General features: G+C 51.3%; 6 protein-coding genes across 6 annotated transcripts; 2 read left to right on the top strand and 4 right to left on the bottom strand.

The window, feature by feature from the left end:
• Nucleotides 1-290: 290 nt before the first annotated feature.
• N7481_010787 (mitochondrial 54S ribosomal protein bL34m) lies at nt 291-792 on the bottom strand (the record flags this gene model as incomplete). The annotated part of the gene is made up of 2 exons (XM_057270006.1): nt 291-651; nt 719-792. 2 exons carry the CDS (start codon nt 790-792, stop codon nt 291-293), a joined length of 435 nt encoding a protein of 144 aa, XP_057117180.1.
• Nucleotides 793-1,296: 504 nt separating this feature from the next.
• On the top strand, nt 1,297-1,806 carry N7481_010788 (uncharacterized protein; the record flags this gene model as incomplete). The annotated part of the gene is made up of 1 exon (XM_057270007.1): nt 1,297-1,806. One exon carries the CDS (start codon nt 1,297-1,299, stop codon nt 1,804-1,806), a length of 510 nt encoding a protein of 169 aa, XP_057117181.1.
• Nucleotides 1,807-2,169: 363 nt separating this feature from the next.
• Nucleotides 2,170-3,748, bottom strand: N7481_010789 (zinc metalloprotease; the record flags this gene model as incomplete). Its single annotated transcript, XM_057270008.1, has 4 exons — nt 2,170-2,402; nt 2,462-3,401; nt 3,464-3,646; nt 3,734-3,748. The coding sequence occupies 4 exons, from the start codon at nt 3,746-3,748 to the stop codon at nt 2,170-2,172; spliced, it is 1,371 nt and encodes a 456-aa protein (XP_057117182.1).
• An 823-nt stretch (nt 3,749-4,571) lies between these two features.
• N7481_010790 (translation initiation factor eIF2 subunit gamma) lies at nt 4,572-6,480 on the bottom strand (the record flags this gene model as incomplete). Its single annotated transcript, XM_057270009.1, has 6 exons — nt 4,572-4,633; nt 4,697-5,327; nt 5,383-5,657; nt 5,782-5,840; nt 5,901-6,123; nt 6,198-6,480. The coding sequence occupies 6 exons, from the start codon at nt 6,478-6,480 to the stop codon at nt 4,572-4,574; spliced, it is 1,533 nt and encodes a 510-aa protein (XP_057117183.1).
• Nucleotides 6,481-7,097: 617 nt separating this feature from the next.
• Nucleotides 7,098-8,657, bottom strand: N7481_010791 (putative 60S ribosome biogenesis protein Mak11; the record flags this gene model as incomplete). The annotated part of the gene is made up of 2 exons (XM_057270010.1): nt 7,098-7,679; nt 7,740-8,657. 2 exons carry the CDS (start codon nt 8,655-8,657, stop codon nt 7,098-7,100), a joined length of 1,500 nt encoding a protein of 499 aa, XP_057117184.1.
• An 867-nt stretch (nt 8,658-9,524) lies between these two features.
• eaf1 (MYB and HSA domain protein) lies at nt 9,525-13,995 on the top strand (the record flags this gene model as incomplete). Its single annotated transcript, XM_057270011.1, has 3 exons — nt 9,525-9,568; nt 9,649-9,780; nt 9,876-13,995. 3 exons carry the CDS (start codon nt 9,525-9,527, stop codon nt 13,993-13,995), a joined length of 4,296 nt encoding a protein of 1,431 aa, XP_057117185.1.
• Nucleotides 13,996-14,356: the final 361 nt, after the last annotated feature.

Raw genomic sequence — 14,356 nt, forward strand, 5'->3', positions numbered from 1 at the left:
GGATTCTGAGGTAAAACCAAGCACTCTGTTTATCCCTCATCTACAAGAAGATCCGATTTGCTGAAGAAAAGACTGCTGAATTGCGTATAATTTCACACATACTCAAGAAGAGATAATATGGTACAAGGTCTAATTAACCTGACATGTTCTGCCCGACCCCAAGGATAGCTTTCACCTTCATCGATCTATCAACTTGTAGACAAGCTCCCCCCCCGGCCATGCTCTTTAATGCATTCAAACCCCCCCAATATGCTTCCATCCACTATCAAAACTTTCCTAGCAAGGTGAATTTACCAGCTCATAGCCTTGCGTCCCCTAAGACGCCGCCGGATCAGGACAAGACGACCCTTCTGGGACTTGTTCCGGGCCAGGAATCCGGAACGTCGCTTCTGTACTCGTCGCGAGGGGTTGAATGTGTTGCGTTTCACGCCAAGGTGTGCGGTTGCCGAGAAGGCACGGCTTTGTTGTGATTGCTGGGAAAGCAGCGAGGACACCGAGGAGAGGGTGGTGGGAGTGCTTGTGGACGGGAGTCGGGAGAAGGTCTGTAGTTGTTGGGGGCGGACCGGCGTGGAGAAAAGAGAAGAGGAGAAAGATCTGGCGGAGACGATTGCAGAGTTGGTGGCCTTGGTCTGGAGTGTGAATGGGCTAGCACTGGAGTGGAGGGCTTTCGTTAGTGCCGTGCTTGGGGTATTTGATGTTGCGGAGAGTTCATGCGTACCTGTTCACCAGGGACCGGGGAGTGGACACAGCGGCCCGGATGGAGGGCACAGCCCTGCAGCGAAAACCAAGCATTATGATGGCCCGAATTTTGAAAAGGAGGGTTAACTCGGGTGTCGTTGGGGTTGAGGATAGGCTGGGAAGGCTTTAGTGATGCTCACGGCGCGGTGTCGGGAAGTTGAAAGAAAATTAAGCGCGGAGCCGCAGGCGCGGGTCCGCCTAGATAATACTGTAGAGCAACAGCATGCTATTATAAATTGGTTATGGGCTCGAAAACGAATATGGGCTAAATTAGAAATGTGATCATTCCAATTCTCCTGTTTTATGATATTCTCTTGCGAAGATATTGTCTACACTGCACCTTTAATGGGCGAGTATATGATACCCGATTCGGACTAGCGCCACCGAAACTTTTTTGTTGCGATGCGCCGAGCAACTCCCAATTGATTTAACCAAAGACTCTCTTTGGTCTTAGGCTTGCAGTAAAAAGCGCAAACTCCAGACGACAAATCACCGGTCTTCAGCAAACCCTTCGAACTCGATCAACCGGCCATTGCAGGCCATTATCCATAAAAAAAAATGTCCGCCCAAGGCCCCTCATCTCTCCCTCCGACCACTGTGCAAAGCACCAAGTCAATCAGTCAATCCGCCGCACACGATTTCCTAGCCGCCTACTTGGACCGCGCAGCTCAAGACCCAGCTCTACAGCCCAATGCCAGCATCAGCGAACATGGTCCCGTTTCCCGCACCACCGCCGCGGCGCCAAACCTCATTCTCCACAATCTGAAGCGTGTGCAAGCCGGTCTGGCTGGTGAGGTCCTTGGACGGGATTTGACCGTTGCCAAGAACAACCCTGGCGAAGATTACCTGGATGTTGCCGCTGGTGTGACTGCGAACGAAAACCAGGACGAGAACGACGACAATGATCTTGAGATGAAGGATACCGAATTCGAAACCGAGGCTGAGGCCTTCCAGGAGCAGGAGCAAGATCAGTCTGGCATTGATAAGGAAGAGCGCAAGCGCTTGAAGAAGGAGCGACGACAGGCCGAGAAGAAGGCCAAGAACAAGAAGGACGATGACTCGGATTGATTGTCTTGTTTTGGATCTGTTTGAGCCATGGGCGTTGTTGCATCGGGCTGGAGTTTTTTCTACTGTTTTATTTTCTGCTTTCGTCCCTGTCGCCTTTTATGGTGTTCGACTTATAGCCACGGCTATTGAAGCTCGCTTGCTTCCTGTATATCTGCATGCATTTCATGTCTAGACAAAAGTGTCTTTTTAGAAAAGAAAAAAGTTGTATTGATAGATATTTGAAAGCGTCCATTTTCTCAATCCAGCTCAATGGAATCCTCGAGCCTCTTGCTCTACTGAGCCTCCATCATCTGCTCCGCCCCCAACTTCGACGTAAATTTTAATAATTGCGAGTTGGCCATTACCAATGAAGCAACCACCGATTTAAAGCTCGCGGTCAGCGGCCTTGACGGGCTTTTCGCTATCCTCGGCCTTGGAGCTGGTGACCTTTCCACCCTGCCAGCCAAGGGCAGCAAGACGCTCGGTCAGGATTGGGTGTGAGTAGTGGTAGCTGGCGTACAACCGGTCAGCGTCCATGGTGCTCAGGTTTTGGATCTGCAGCTTGAGGAGAGAGGCAGCAAGCTCATCAGAGAATCCGAGGCCTTGGGCAAATTCATCTGCAGAATAAATTAGATCAGTATTGAGGGAGTAGATAATATCATTTGGGGTAACACACCAGCTTCAAACTCGAACTTGCGGCTCAGGATGTTCATCAACAGCTTGACAATGGCATCCATGGGAGCAAGAGCATCGGAAAACAGAAGGAATCCAATCATGATGGGCTGCTCCTTGATGAAGCCGAAGGACTGGTAAAGAGACTTGTTGTTGACGAAGACCGAGAAGAGAGAGAAAATATAGAACATGTGGAACTGGGCAATCCCGAAGAGCTTGGTGGTGTGGCTGAGTTTCCAGTGGCCAAGCTCATGGGCCAGCACAGCAACCACCTCTTGTGGCTCGCTCTTCTCAAGAAGGGTGTCGTAGATGACAATGTGCTTCTTCCAGGGGAGACCATAGAAGTAGGCGTTGGAGTGGGCACTGCGCTTGCTACCATCGATGACGTGCAGCTCTGAAAGCGGGAATTTCAGCTTCTCGGCAAGCTTCTCGACACCAGTCTTAATTTCACCGGGCTGGAGAGGGGACAGCTTGTTGAACAGCGGCAGAATAACGATGGGGTAAATAGTAATCGCAAACACCTGGAGGAAGACACCGAAGAGCCACAGATAGTAGAAGAACGAGTTTCCAGTCGTCTGGACAATCTTGAGAATGGCACTGATGATGGGAGCTCCGAGAACTATGCCCAGCATCTGGCCCTTGAGCATATCCGTAACCCAGAGACCAACAGTCTGCTTGTTGAAACCGAACTTCTCCTCAAGCACGAAGGTCTGGTAATATGAGACCGGGAGCGTGAGGATAGTGCTGAGGATATTGAAACCGAAGATGAATACGAGTGTCTGCGAGATTTCGCCTTGGAACCGACCGGGGAGATACTGCGCGAGCAGCAAGCCGCTAACGCTCCAGAGTTTGGGAAGAACATCGCCGTAGATGAAAGCAAGATTTTGGATTTGACCGTAGAGACCGGAAAAGATGCTGAACTTGGCCTTTGCGCGACCATAAGCCTGGATTTAGAATTGTTTATTAGTGAGTGTTTCATTACTCTTTCAAGCTCGAATAGCCCTACCTGACTCTGATCATAGACCTTCTGGGTAACCTCTCCCTCCAGAACCTTGGGGGCCTTGGTACGCTGAAGCACCTTATATTGACGAAGGGTCAGAAGGCCCTCCAGAACGAACTGGCCGACGGAGAAGCCAACGAGGACGTTCTTCCAAGGGAAGAGCGGCCTGTCGAGAAGACGCGCGAGTTGCTAGAAGTGCAGTTGTTAGGAAAATGGGTTCAAGAGGGGCCCCTTGCAAAAGAAATGTCCAATATTGATTAGAATTGAGAAACTTACCTCAAGAATCCACATGATGTAGACCGCGCGACAATGTCAAGGGAGGGTTGTGATCAAAGAAGCTACTTAGGTGTTAACTAACCGGTGCGAGAGCCGCCTTAGTCAGATCAACACGAGCTTCGCAGCCCTGGAACCGCCCGGCGATCACTACTAGTAGTACTACGTCCACCTGCAGAAACATCCCTGGAGTTCAAGTTGTTTAGGAACCATGAACTCATGCCAATTGCAATCATTAACTACAAATGGGTTGATATTCCCTTGCTGAAAACTGAACACTTAGCCCACTTTTCGTATAGCCTAAAGAATCGAATTTATGTGGCTACATTCCAAGATTTCTTTGGAGTCGCAAAACCTATATATCTCTACACAGGACTTGAAATATGCACGCATGGAACAGTTGAAACATGTAAAATAGAAAACCTCTTCAAAATCAACTCCCTAGAACACACAAAAGAGAAAGAAATAAACCTTCTCTTAATCACGTGAATCATATCCCAATAATAAGTCGTCCTTCGTGTCTGTTGCCGACATGTCATTTGGACCCTTCCGAGTGGGGGCCATAGACGTGCCCGAGGCGGACAATTGACCAAGGAGACAGTATAGGATTTTGCGGAAACCTCCACTCTATTCAACCGGGGGGGAATCTGTAAATGTCATGCCATCACTTTTCCGACTCGTCGTGACCGTAAAACTTTTCTGCGATTGAAAACCGCGGAGCGTGAGCCCGAGGGTCGGCGGTTTGAGACTTGGTCGCTGGAAACTCTGGTTCTCCTAAAGCGACACATCTCAAACCAAGTGATTATCCCTCGGAACTAGACGTCATCAAAGCTATACAGCTTTAGTTAAGGACAGGCTCGAGGGTCACACCGTGAACGATGTTGGCCCAACCAATCAGACGCCCTGAGAGAAAGAGATTGTTAGTATCTGATGCACAGCAATTAGCTTGGATTGGCGATCACTTACAATGCTTGTCAATACGACGACTGATGGCAATCTTCTCGCCGACTTCCGTGCAGGCGGGGCTGGTCAGACTGAGCTTGGCGGCATCGGCCTTGACATTCACAACCTTGGCACCAGTAGCGGTTGAGCCAATGTTGACCATGAGAACCTCGTTCTTAGCCAGCTTGGCGACCTTAGCCTGCTTACCATCGGCAGTCTTGACACCCAGCAAGCGACGGAGCAGGAAGTAGTTGACCTCAATCTCGGTGTAGATAGCGGGGAGCTTGGAGCGGTGGCCCAGAACGAAACCAACAAGACGATCGGCACGGCAAAGAGTGGGATCAATGCGGGTACCAACACCAATAAGACCACCGGGAATGGCGTAATTGAGGGTGTTTGTCTCAGCAAAGAGAGACTCGATTTTGGAGAAAATAGGGCGGCATTGGATCTTGCCGTGCTCGTCCTTGGTGACCAAACCGGGGCGGATTTCGATCTCGTCGTTGAGCTTGAGGACACCGCTGAGGATGGAACCACCAGCAACACCACCCTTGAGCTCCTCAATCTCAGCACCGGGCTTGTTAACATCGAAGGATCGAATGACCATCATGTGCGGGGCCTGGTCGAAAGTACGGATGGGGACGGGGATGTGGGAGGTCTTCAAAGGCATTAGCAACTGCAATGAAACGATATCTGATCTTTTGGTATCTTACAAGGTATTCGTTGACCGCATCGATGTTGTATTTCAGCTGGGCAGAAATGGGGATGACGGGGGAGCCGTCGGCGACGGTACCGCGGATGAACTTGAGGATGGATTGGTAGTGCTGGAGCGCGTTGTCCTCTCGCATCAGATCGACCTTGTTCTGCAGAATGACAATGTGATTGAGCTTCATGATCTCGATAGCGGCCAAATGCTCGGAGGTTTGGGGCTGGGGGCAGGTTTCGTTTCCGGCAATCAGGAGCAGGGCAGCGTCCATGACGGCGGCACCTGAAAGCATAGTGCTCATCTATTAGAATCGGTTAGCGAGAGTCTTCGAGAGTTGAAGACGGAGGAACTTGCGAGAATATCGTGACCTAGAGTATTTGATGATTAGCAAATCTGCTCAACTCACTATCTTCACGTAGAATTGGGTTGGACATACCAGGGCAATCGACGAAGGAAACATGGCGCCTAAAAAAACCAGGTCAGATCCCACAATTCAAACCTCGAGTTGAATGAATCAGTACGTACATCAGACGGTACCGGCCCTCGCAACCCTCGCGCTCACAAGGAGGATCAACCTCCTTATCACTACTGTAGCTCTTGTAGCATGTCGGACGAGGGCAAGCGTCGTTGTCACACTTGTAGATCTTGGCGTTGGCGTAACCAAGCTTGATGGTGATGTTTCGCTCCAACTCGTTCTTGAATCGCACAGTCTGGACTCCGGAGATAGCTTTTACGACGGTACTCTTTCCTGTATGGAGATTGAAAATTAACACCCGAGTCACGAGGCAAAGCGAGAGGAGGCAGATTGTAGAAAGAACGTACCGTGAGCGACGTGACCGATTGTGCCAATGTTGATAGTGGCTTGACGGGCAATGACTTCGGGTGTCAAGGGTGTCAAAGTAGACACATCCAGAGTAGCCGGGTCGGACTGCGGAGGAAGCTCGGGGCGCGGGGGCTTGGGTTCAGGAGCGCTCTTCTTCATGCTTGACTTCTTAGGCTGATCGAGAGGCTCCTGGTCGTCGAAATCCTGGGCATTCTGAGCCTCGACAACGGGGGAACCGGCCTGAGAGAGGTCCTCATCCGAGAAGTCTCCGTTCGCAGCCATATTGCAAAAAAAAATTCGGGATCGCGACAGCAGCGGCTTTCGACAGGCTCGATGTATCGGAACGGTAGAGAGGGTGATGGGAGAGTGGAGGGCGGAGAGTCGAGCCGGACGAAATTTGCGGGCGATATGATAATGGAAGAATGGTATGGTGGGGGGGTTTTGTGCAGTGGAGAGCGAGCGGGCGGTGTCTGTGCTTGACCAGTTGGCCGACAGAGGCTACAAGGCACGGGGCACACTGAATTCTATGCCTACAATATTTTTCTTTGTTGAATTGATTCTAATTCACTGGCTGTTCACGGTGTTAATCACCTTGACTTCTTATGGTGTGTGCGCATGAGTCATTGGGGACGGGAAAATCGAAAATCTTTGCCCTGACGGCCTCCGCCAGGAGATCATCTTTAATTACATCTCGATTACATCTCGGAGTACTGGTACAAAGTCACTAGTACTAGACTAGTCAGTAACACTCACTACTAGTATAGTAGTTTACTACATATATTCACATGTTATTAGTGCTAGAAAAATATTAAGCTTTAAATCAGCTTCATTCATACTTTTTATACCTTAAGGATACATCCGTTTCTAACAGTACAATGGGTATCTAGTCCATGGGCAATTTACTCGTCATCGCTATCCGACTCTTCTTCCTCCTCCTCATCGCTCTCTTCTTCCGAGTCGAACAAGTTCGATGGATCCTCTGCTGGCAACATGATGAAGGAAGCCAGACATGTGATCCGGTTGCCGGTTTCATAAGTGCTCACGAGATTCCCAATCTGAGGAATAGCGGTGTCCTTGGATTTCTTGGAACCCTTGGTCTTCTTCGGGGTAGCAAGATTCTTTCCATCGACCTTCCAGATTCGCACGATTCCCTCGCTGTTTCCGGTGACAACCAAGAAATCGTCGCGAATGTCCTTAGCCTGACCTTCCAGGCTCAAGACAGTAAAGTCCTTGACACGGCCGGGGAAACCAGCCTGTTTACCACCAATTTGAGCCACCGGGGTGGCATAGGGGATCTTTGACTCTTCTTCGTCTTCCACCTGTTGTAGCTCAGTAGTCGAATAGAATATAACGCGGCCATCTTCGGTTGACACAGCGAGCAGATCACCGGTCTTGTCGTTCTCCGCAGATCGAGGAACGTATTTCATCTCGTGAACCTTGCTTCGTGGTTCGGGAAGGACTCTGCACTTGGGTTCCGAATCCTATCGCAAATAGTTAGCATCCAAACGCATGTAAAACAGGGAGTCATATGGGCGTCTTACAACTCCAAACACTACGGCACCCCACTCGAAGGCGACGGCAAACTCCTCACCAGCAGGGTTCCAGGCGATACGGCGGCCCTCACCACTGCTCCATTTGCCTTCTCTCACACTTTGTAGTATATCTCTGTTGAAATTCAAGACACCGGCCTTTTTTCCAGTGACCAGGTTCCACAATCGCATACATTTCTCTCCTCTGCCAACACTCAGCATCACCTTCATGGAAGGGTGAACTGCAAAGTGGTTCACTCCAGACGGTTCAGCCCCCGGGGGTGCTGTGTCACCACTTGGACGGCCTTGGACCTTGGGGCGCGGGGCCTTGATGGTCGAGATCACAGTCCAATCCCGGGTTTTGGACACGGAGATATTGTTGTCCTCGGCACCGGCAAGAAGTTTGCTGCGAGACGGGAAGCTCAAGCTAGAGATGCTGGCGGAGTGGTGCAACAACGATCCTAGCTCGCGGTTCTTGGGGTTCTCGAGGATTTTGTTTCCGGCCAGGGTCGGCACGGTGGGGTAGTCATCATTGATTGCGGGAGGAGCAGCAGATAGAGAATACAGGTTGATGCGCTCGTCAGTAGCACCGCTGGCCATGATCACGGATTGATTTTGCTCGTTGGCTTTCGGGAGCGGGGAGAGAGCCAGGCAGCGGATTGCGGAGCCATGGGCCTCGAATAAGAAGCTGTCGACGCATTGAACGGAGGGGGCCGAGTCCTTTGTCGTTTCTTTCATGGAGCTCAAGGAGGATGCAGGAATACCGGCGGTGAAACCATGCAGCACTCGCTCGTAGGAACCGGTAACCACTTGGACTGTCAGAGCCGCATCGGGAGCTGAAGAAGGTGTTGGGGCTGATTTGGCGGTTTTGGCAGGACTTTCGGTGGATTTGCCCGCCTTGGGAGCATCGGTACGCTTGCGCTTGACCATGATTATGTGTAGGTGATAGTGTTGATGGGGGAGTAAAAAAAAGTTGAGCCGTGATCCAACTGGAATTTTTTGCGGTCTCTATCGGACTGATAGGGATTGGTGCCTTAATGCCTTATAGCCTTAGCCATATGGCGGTAACTAATATGTGCCTGATCTATGCCTCAGGCACCAATCTAATCGCAAGCGGCCTCGAGGAATGTTTGAAAGTGTGAATTACACATTACCGCCGCGTCTGACTCGCCAGTTTGCTGGCAACACAAGCAGCCTCCAGGCGATGCACACGATACATTGCAGCCTTTTATTCTCCAAATTTACCCCAGAGGCTCTGCTTAGTTTACCCAGCAGGGGCACATAGATATAATGTATTTTTGGTCTGATTTTTTCCTCCTGATCGACTAGACCTGTACATACAATGACCCGACTTATGCCAGCATTTCGAGCAGATTTGGGCTATATTTTCAAAGAAAATGCTCAATAACTTCAATAGTATAGTATAATATCTCCATATTCAATCAAATACCCCCAATACTCATAGAATAGACCTCGAATGTAACAAACCATACCCTAGGTATGTTCTCCTCCTATACTGGAACGACTCTGGCAAGGGGCAAGTAGTAACCAATTACCATACGGTTACAGTCAATACCAACGACCACCACTTTCTGGACGCAATCTCCCTTCGAAAGCGGTTTCTTTCCCGTGTCAACCCGTACAGAAAAGTCCTCCCTTTCCTACCTCCCATCGCTTTACGCGACAACCACATCCAATTCCATCCTTTTCAGCGATTTTTTCGATCTGAATGACCTCGGTCAATCCATTCCCTTTTTTCCCGCGTTAATCGGATGCTGTGTTCCCAAGTTAGACCTCATGCTCCGCGACGAGCTTCTCCGGTCTAAGAACGATGAGATCGCGTAAGTATTAATTCGAAAAAAACTGTCTATCGATCTCTCCGGGTCGAGTTTCGATGGATTTATCGCTAATATGGCCCTAGAAACTGTTTGTTGTCGCGCAAGCGAAAACTGACCGAGTTGTATTATGCGACCGTGGGCTTCCAGGGCGCGACCGCCGACTCACTATATAATCAAAAAGAACGGGCGTTCCTCGACGCCAACGACCTTTCTAAGTGAGTTCCTTCTTTAGATTCCTCTCTTCTGCCCTCGCAAATTCCAGGGGCAATTATTGTTTGGCTTAATTGTTCATTGCTCACATATCGCACAGAGGTCGTTACTTCGACGAATCCACTTTACCATCGCCCACCCACGCGCGCGCGCGCTCTCCAGGAAGAAAAGCTGTCGCGTCCGCAGTAGCCATTGAAGCAAAGGCACAATCGGTCACTGGTATCACGCCGCCACCGACAGTCGACGGCCACATTCCCTCGATCCCTACCGGCCCTAACCGACAAGGACCAGCGGACGCGACCCGGTCCGACACCGCGACTCCAGCTGTCGCATCGACTCCAGTGAACGCTACACGACCGACCGACGCTACCGGACCGGCAGCTTCACCAAAGGTTTCTCAACAGATTGAAGGAGCCGCTCCGGCCGCGCTGTCCCAGCTCACCGGCGTCGACCTTAAGGCGAGCGCATCTGCGCTTGGGACTCCTCTAAGCTCCCAGGATCACGATGGAGCAGAGGTCAAAGTCTCTTCAGGTGCAGCGAAATCTGCAGCGAAAAGCGCGACCCCGACCCTCGAAATTCCTCCCAACTCGCATACCCGAAAGAAGCCCGATTCACGACCATCTCTTACCCTAGGCTCATCTCTTCCCGAACAACCCCTCTCTCCTGCGTCCTCTGTCGACCCATACTCCAATAATACTCCTGTCCCTACGGCCGGCTCACCTGTCACAAGCCCCGGAGAGGAGATATCTGATGCTGGAAAGATTGGTCGTCCGAGCCCGAAACACAACCGTAAAATGTCTCGCGCGGCCTTGGTTCCCTCTACGCCGGATGAGCAGCTACGAATGGAGGAAGCTCAATCAATCCAGCAGACCTCAGCAGACGGTGTCAATGGTGTCAATGGGCTGTTGTCAAATGAAGTTATCAAAGAAAACGTTGAAGCTGCAGAAGATACGGAAAAGATGGATATTGATGAAGACACAAGCACCGAGGTTCCTGAGCCAACTCTCTCTGATGAGAAACTGCCAGCGTCCGGGGAAGCTATCTCACCAAATGAGCGTCTCCCTGAAGGAACACAGGTTTCCGATGATGCGGTTGAAATCTCTTCCACCAAGAAACCGGTATCAATCCAACCCACTCAATCAGATCAACCTCAACCAGAGCGTATGACAACCCGGGTTTCTTCCGGAGCCATCCGCCATAAGTCCGTTTCCGAAATTCTTGGTGAGGCATCCAGAAGCTATACACATGACAAGACCAGTGTTACAAGCGATCATGCCTCTCCCGACAGTGTCGCGCGGATGCGGTTCAAGGACCGAAAAGAGAGGGAAAAGGAGAGAACCAGAGTATCCACCGTTGTTTTCCCAAAACAGACTCTGTCTCAACAAGACAAGACCGATTCACTGGACCTCGCTCATTCGGAATCTGGAGATGCGGTCGCCAAACTCAACGAAGAGCAAGACTATCTTTTTACTCTATTTTTGAACAGGGCCTATGCACCTCCACGAGGATCGAATCTTAACACTCTCCTGGCATCTGCTCACAAGACATTGAGCACCTCCAACCATCTCCTCGAATACCAGGAGCAAATGGACTGTCGGACACTACGCCGTATCTACGGACTTCAGAATGCCAATCGCTGGCCTTTACGGCAGATGAAGCGATCACAGGAGCCTCCCCGGCAGGGTACCCATATGGACATCCTTTTGGATCATATGAAATGGATGCGTACCGATTTCCGCGAGGAACGCAAGTGGAAACTAGCAGCAGCGAAGAGTTGCGCTGACTGGTGCGCGGAATATGTGAATAGCGATGATGAACACCGGGCTCTGCTCCGCGTGAACGCAAAGATACCTTCACCTTCCTCAGCACCAGAAGATGCGCCCAAAGCAGGCATGGCTTCTCCTTCCGAAGATGCAGGCGATGAAGCCCTGGATGCATCACACCCTACCCCAGACTTGGTTCCATCTGCCGAAGAAGAGTCAGTTAGCGATGGCTTCAATGATGAGCCAAGACATGACATCCATGACACCGTTGCCCCCGCAGCTATATTCTCTTTGGGATCTGACGAATTCAATTTCTCCCTCGAAATGAACCCTGTCGCTGAGAAATTATTGGACGAGCTTCCGCTCTATGAGCCACTGAGGATTGGCCCGGAAACGCAATTACCAGATTTCAAGCAGCCACCCGATTCCACCTGGAAAACGGAGATTCTTCCCGTATCGAAGTTCGCGTCGACCAAAATCAAGTTTCATGATGAGGAGCGCCCCCGCAAACGCAGCCGCTACGATTATACTCAGTATGCATCTAATCTGGAAACTCGTTTCATGGAGCTGCCACCAGAACAGGACAATGTTGCCCTCTTTCGACCCGAGAACAAACATATCCGTGACCGCATTCATCCTGGTCATTCGTTCCGTCCTCCCACAGAACATCCGATGCCATCGGTTGGGTTTTTCGAATCACGACACTCCTCGCAATGGACAGTGTCCGAAGACGACGAACTTCGCCGCTTGGTCAAGGAGTATTCCTACAATTGGTCCCTTATCTCAAGTTGCCTGACTCCTCCATCTTTGTTCACATCTGGAGCCGAGAGACGAACACCGTGGGAGTGCTTCGAACGATGGGTAGGACTGGAAGGTCTACCGGCGGACATGTCGAAGACTCAGTACTTCCGGGCCTACCATCAGCGACTTGAATCGGCCCAACGAACAGTTCTTGCTCAACAACAGGCTGCCCAGCAACAGCAGCAGCAGCAGGCGGCTAATAATGGGCAGGTGCAGCAGCCCATCCGTCGTCGGACAACCCAGCCTCTACGGGTGGATAGGAGAAGATCTTCCCGACATCTCGCGTTGCTGGATGGTATGCGTAAATTGGCAAAGAAACGCGAGACAATGTTGCAAAAGCAGCAACATGCTTCTCATCTTGCTTCACTCAGGAAAGCAAATGAAGCAAACCAGCCAAAGCCTCCCATCTCGTCGCCAGCTGAATTTAGTCGTCTCAAGTATGATCGTGAGATGAAGCTGCAGGAACGCCAAGAGCACTACCGACAGCAAATGATCGCACAGCAAAGAGCAAGTCTTGTGGCTCAACGGGGTGGACAAGTACCGAATCAACCGCAGCTCCAGCAGCAAACGCAGCAGCAGATGATGAACGGTCAAGGCCGATCTCCAAACAACATGCCACCTAATACTGGAAATGCCGGAATGGTCAACGGGACTCCGAACGGAGCGTCCGCTGTGATGGCGCCTGGCGTTGGAGTTAATCAAGCTCGCCCACAGCCGATGCAGGGAATGCCGAATGGGACAACGCCGGTGAATGGTCAACTCCCAGCCAATCCCATGGCGATGAAGATGATGCCACAAAATCAGATGCAGCAGCCAGTTGGCGCGCGACCTGGACTTCCCATGCAATCCTCTCCTGATAATGCGCGAGTCATTCGAGAAGCGAACCGGCTTCAGGAACAACAGCGCCTTCTGCAGTCTCGCCAGCAACAACCGGTTCCCCACCAGCCAGGCCAGCCTCAGCAAGCGCAACAACAATTCCATAATCAGCAGTTCGCACCGCAGGGGTCCCATTCCCCTAATCTGAACATGCCGAATGTGAACGGAACACCGAACAATCCTGCAATCATGGCCGCTATGCAAGCCCAGGGCGGAATGCAGAGCCCGTCTTTCCATGGCGGCACGCCGCAGGGTGTGTCCACCCCGTCGCCGCGCATGGGTCAACCCAATGGACTCTCCAGTGGTGTCGTTCCGACCATCAGCACCTTCCAGAGTCAGATTCAGCGGGCCAACCCCAATCTACCGGCAGAGCAAGTGAACAAGCTGGCCACCGACCGACTCAACCAGTATCAACAGCAGCGTATGTCGCAACAGGCCGCTATGAACGCAGCGGCAGGTGGTATGAGCAATGTCCAGAACAATTATCAGGTTCCGCACGACGGTAACTTCCAAACGCCTCAGCAGCCCAGCGTGCCTAATAGTAATCCTGCCATGCAAGTCCCTCAAAACCAGGGATTCTCTCCGATGATGAGAGTCCCGCAGGCCAACCAGCAGAACCGCGTCAATGTCACCAGCTCCCCGGCTATGAACGGAGCCGTTCCCCAAGCTAGCCGGAGTGCAACACCCCAGACCCAGCGCAGCGGCAGCGCACAAGCGGGAGCGGTGCAGGGCTCCAGCAAGAGCCCCCACCCCCCAGCAGCCCAGACAGCGAGCAGCTAAAGGGGCATATTTCTTCTCCCCCGGATCTTTAACCTCTTGTCACCACCTCTACCTACCTCCTCCCCCTTTTTCCTTTTCAACTGTAAATACCTTTTGACCCTACCCGTCTTATCTTGATTTATTGCCTATGTTTTGTGCGCTGGTGGACAAGGATGGCGGCGCTTCTGATCTTTTTTTCTTTCTGTTTTACACCCTCTCTGCCTCCGATGCCCTCACATATCGTTTTTTTTCCACCGCATGCGTTGTCCTCTTGCCTCTCACGTCCGAACTCTCACCGTGTTCATTAATCTAATGGACCAGATAGAGCGCTGGCTCCAATATTACCAGCGCTGGATATCTGGATTTGGGCATGTATTATCCA

The sequence above is a fragment of the Penicillium waksmanii genome (assembly GCF_028829765.1).
Source record: "Penicillium waksmanii strain IBT 27052 chromosome Unknown utg000009l:1.0-4314994.0:1.0-4318279.0, whole genome shotgun sequence".
Classification (NCBI taxonomy): domain Eukaryota; kingdom Fungi; phylum Ascomycota; class Eurotiomycetes; order Eurotiales; family Aspergillaceae; genus Penicillium; species Penicillium waksmanii.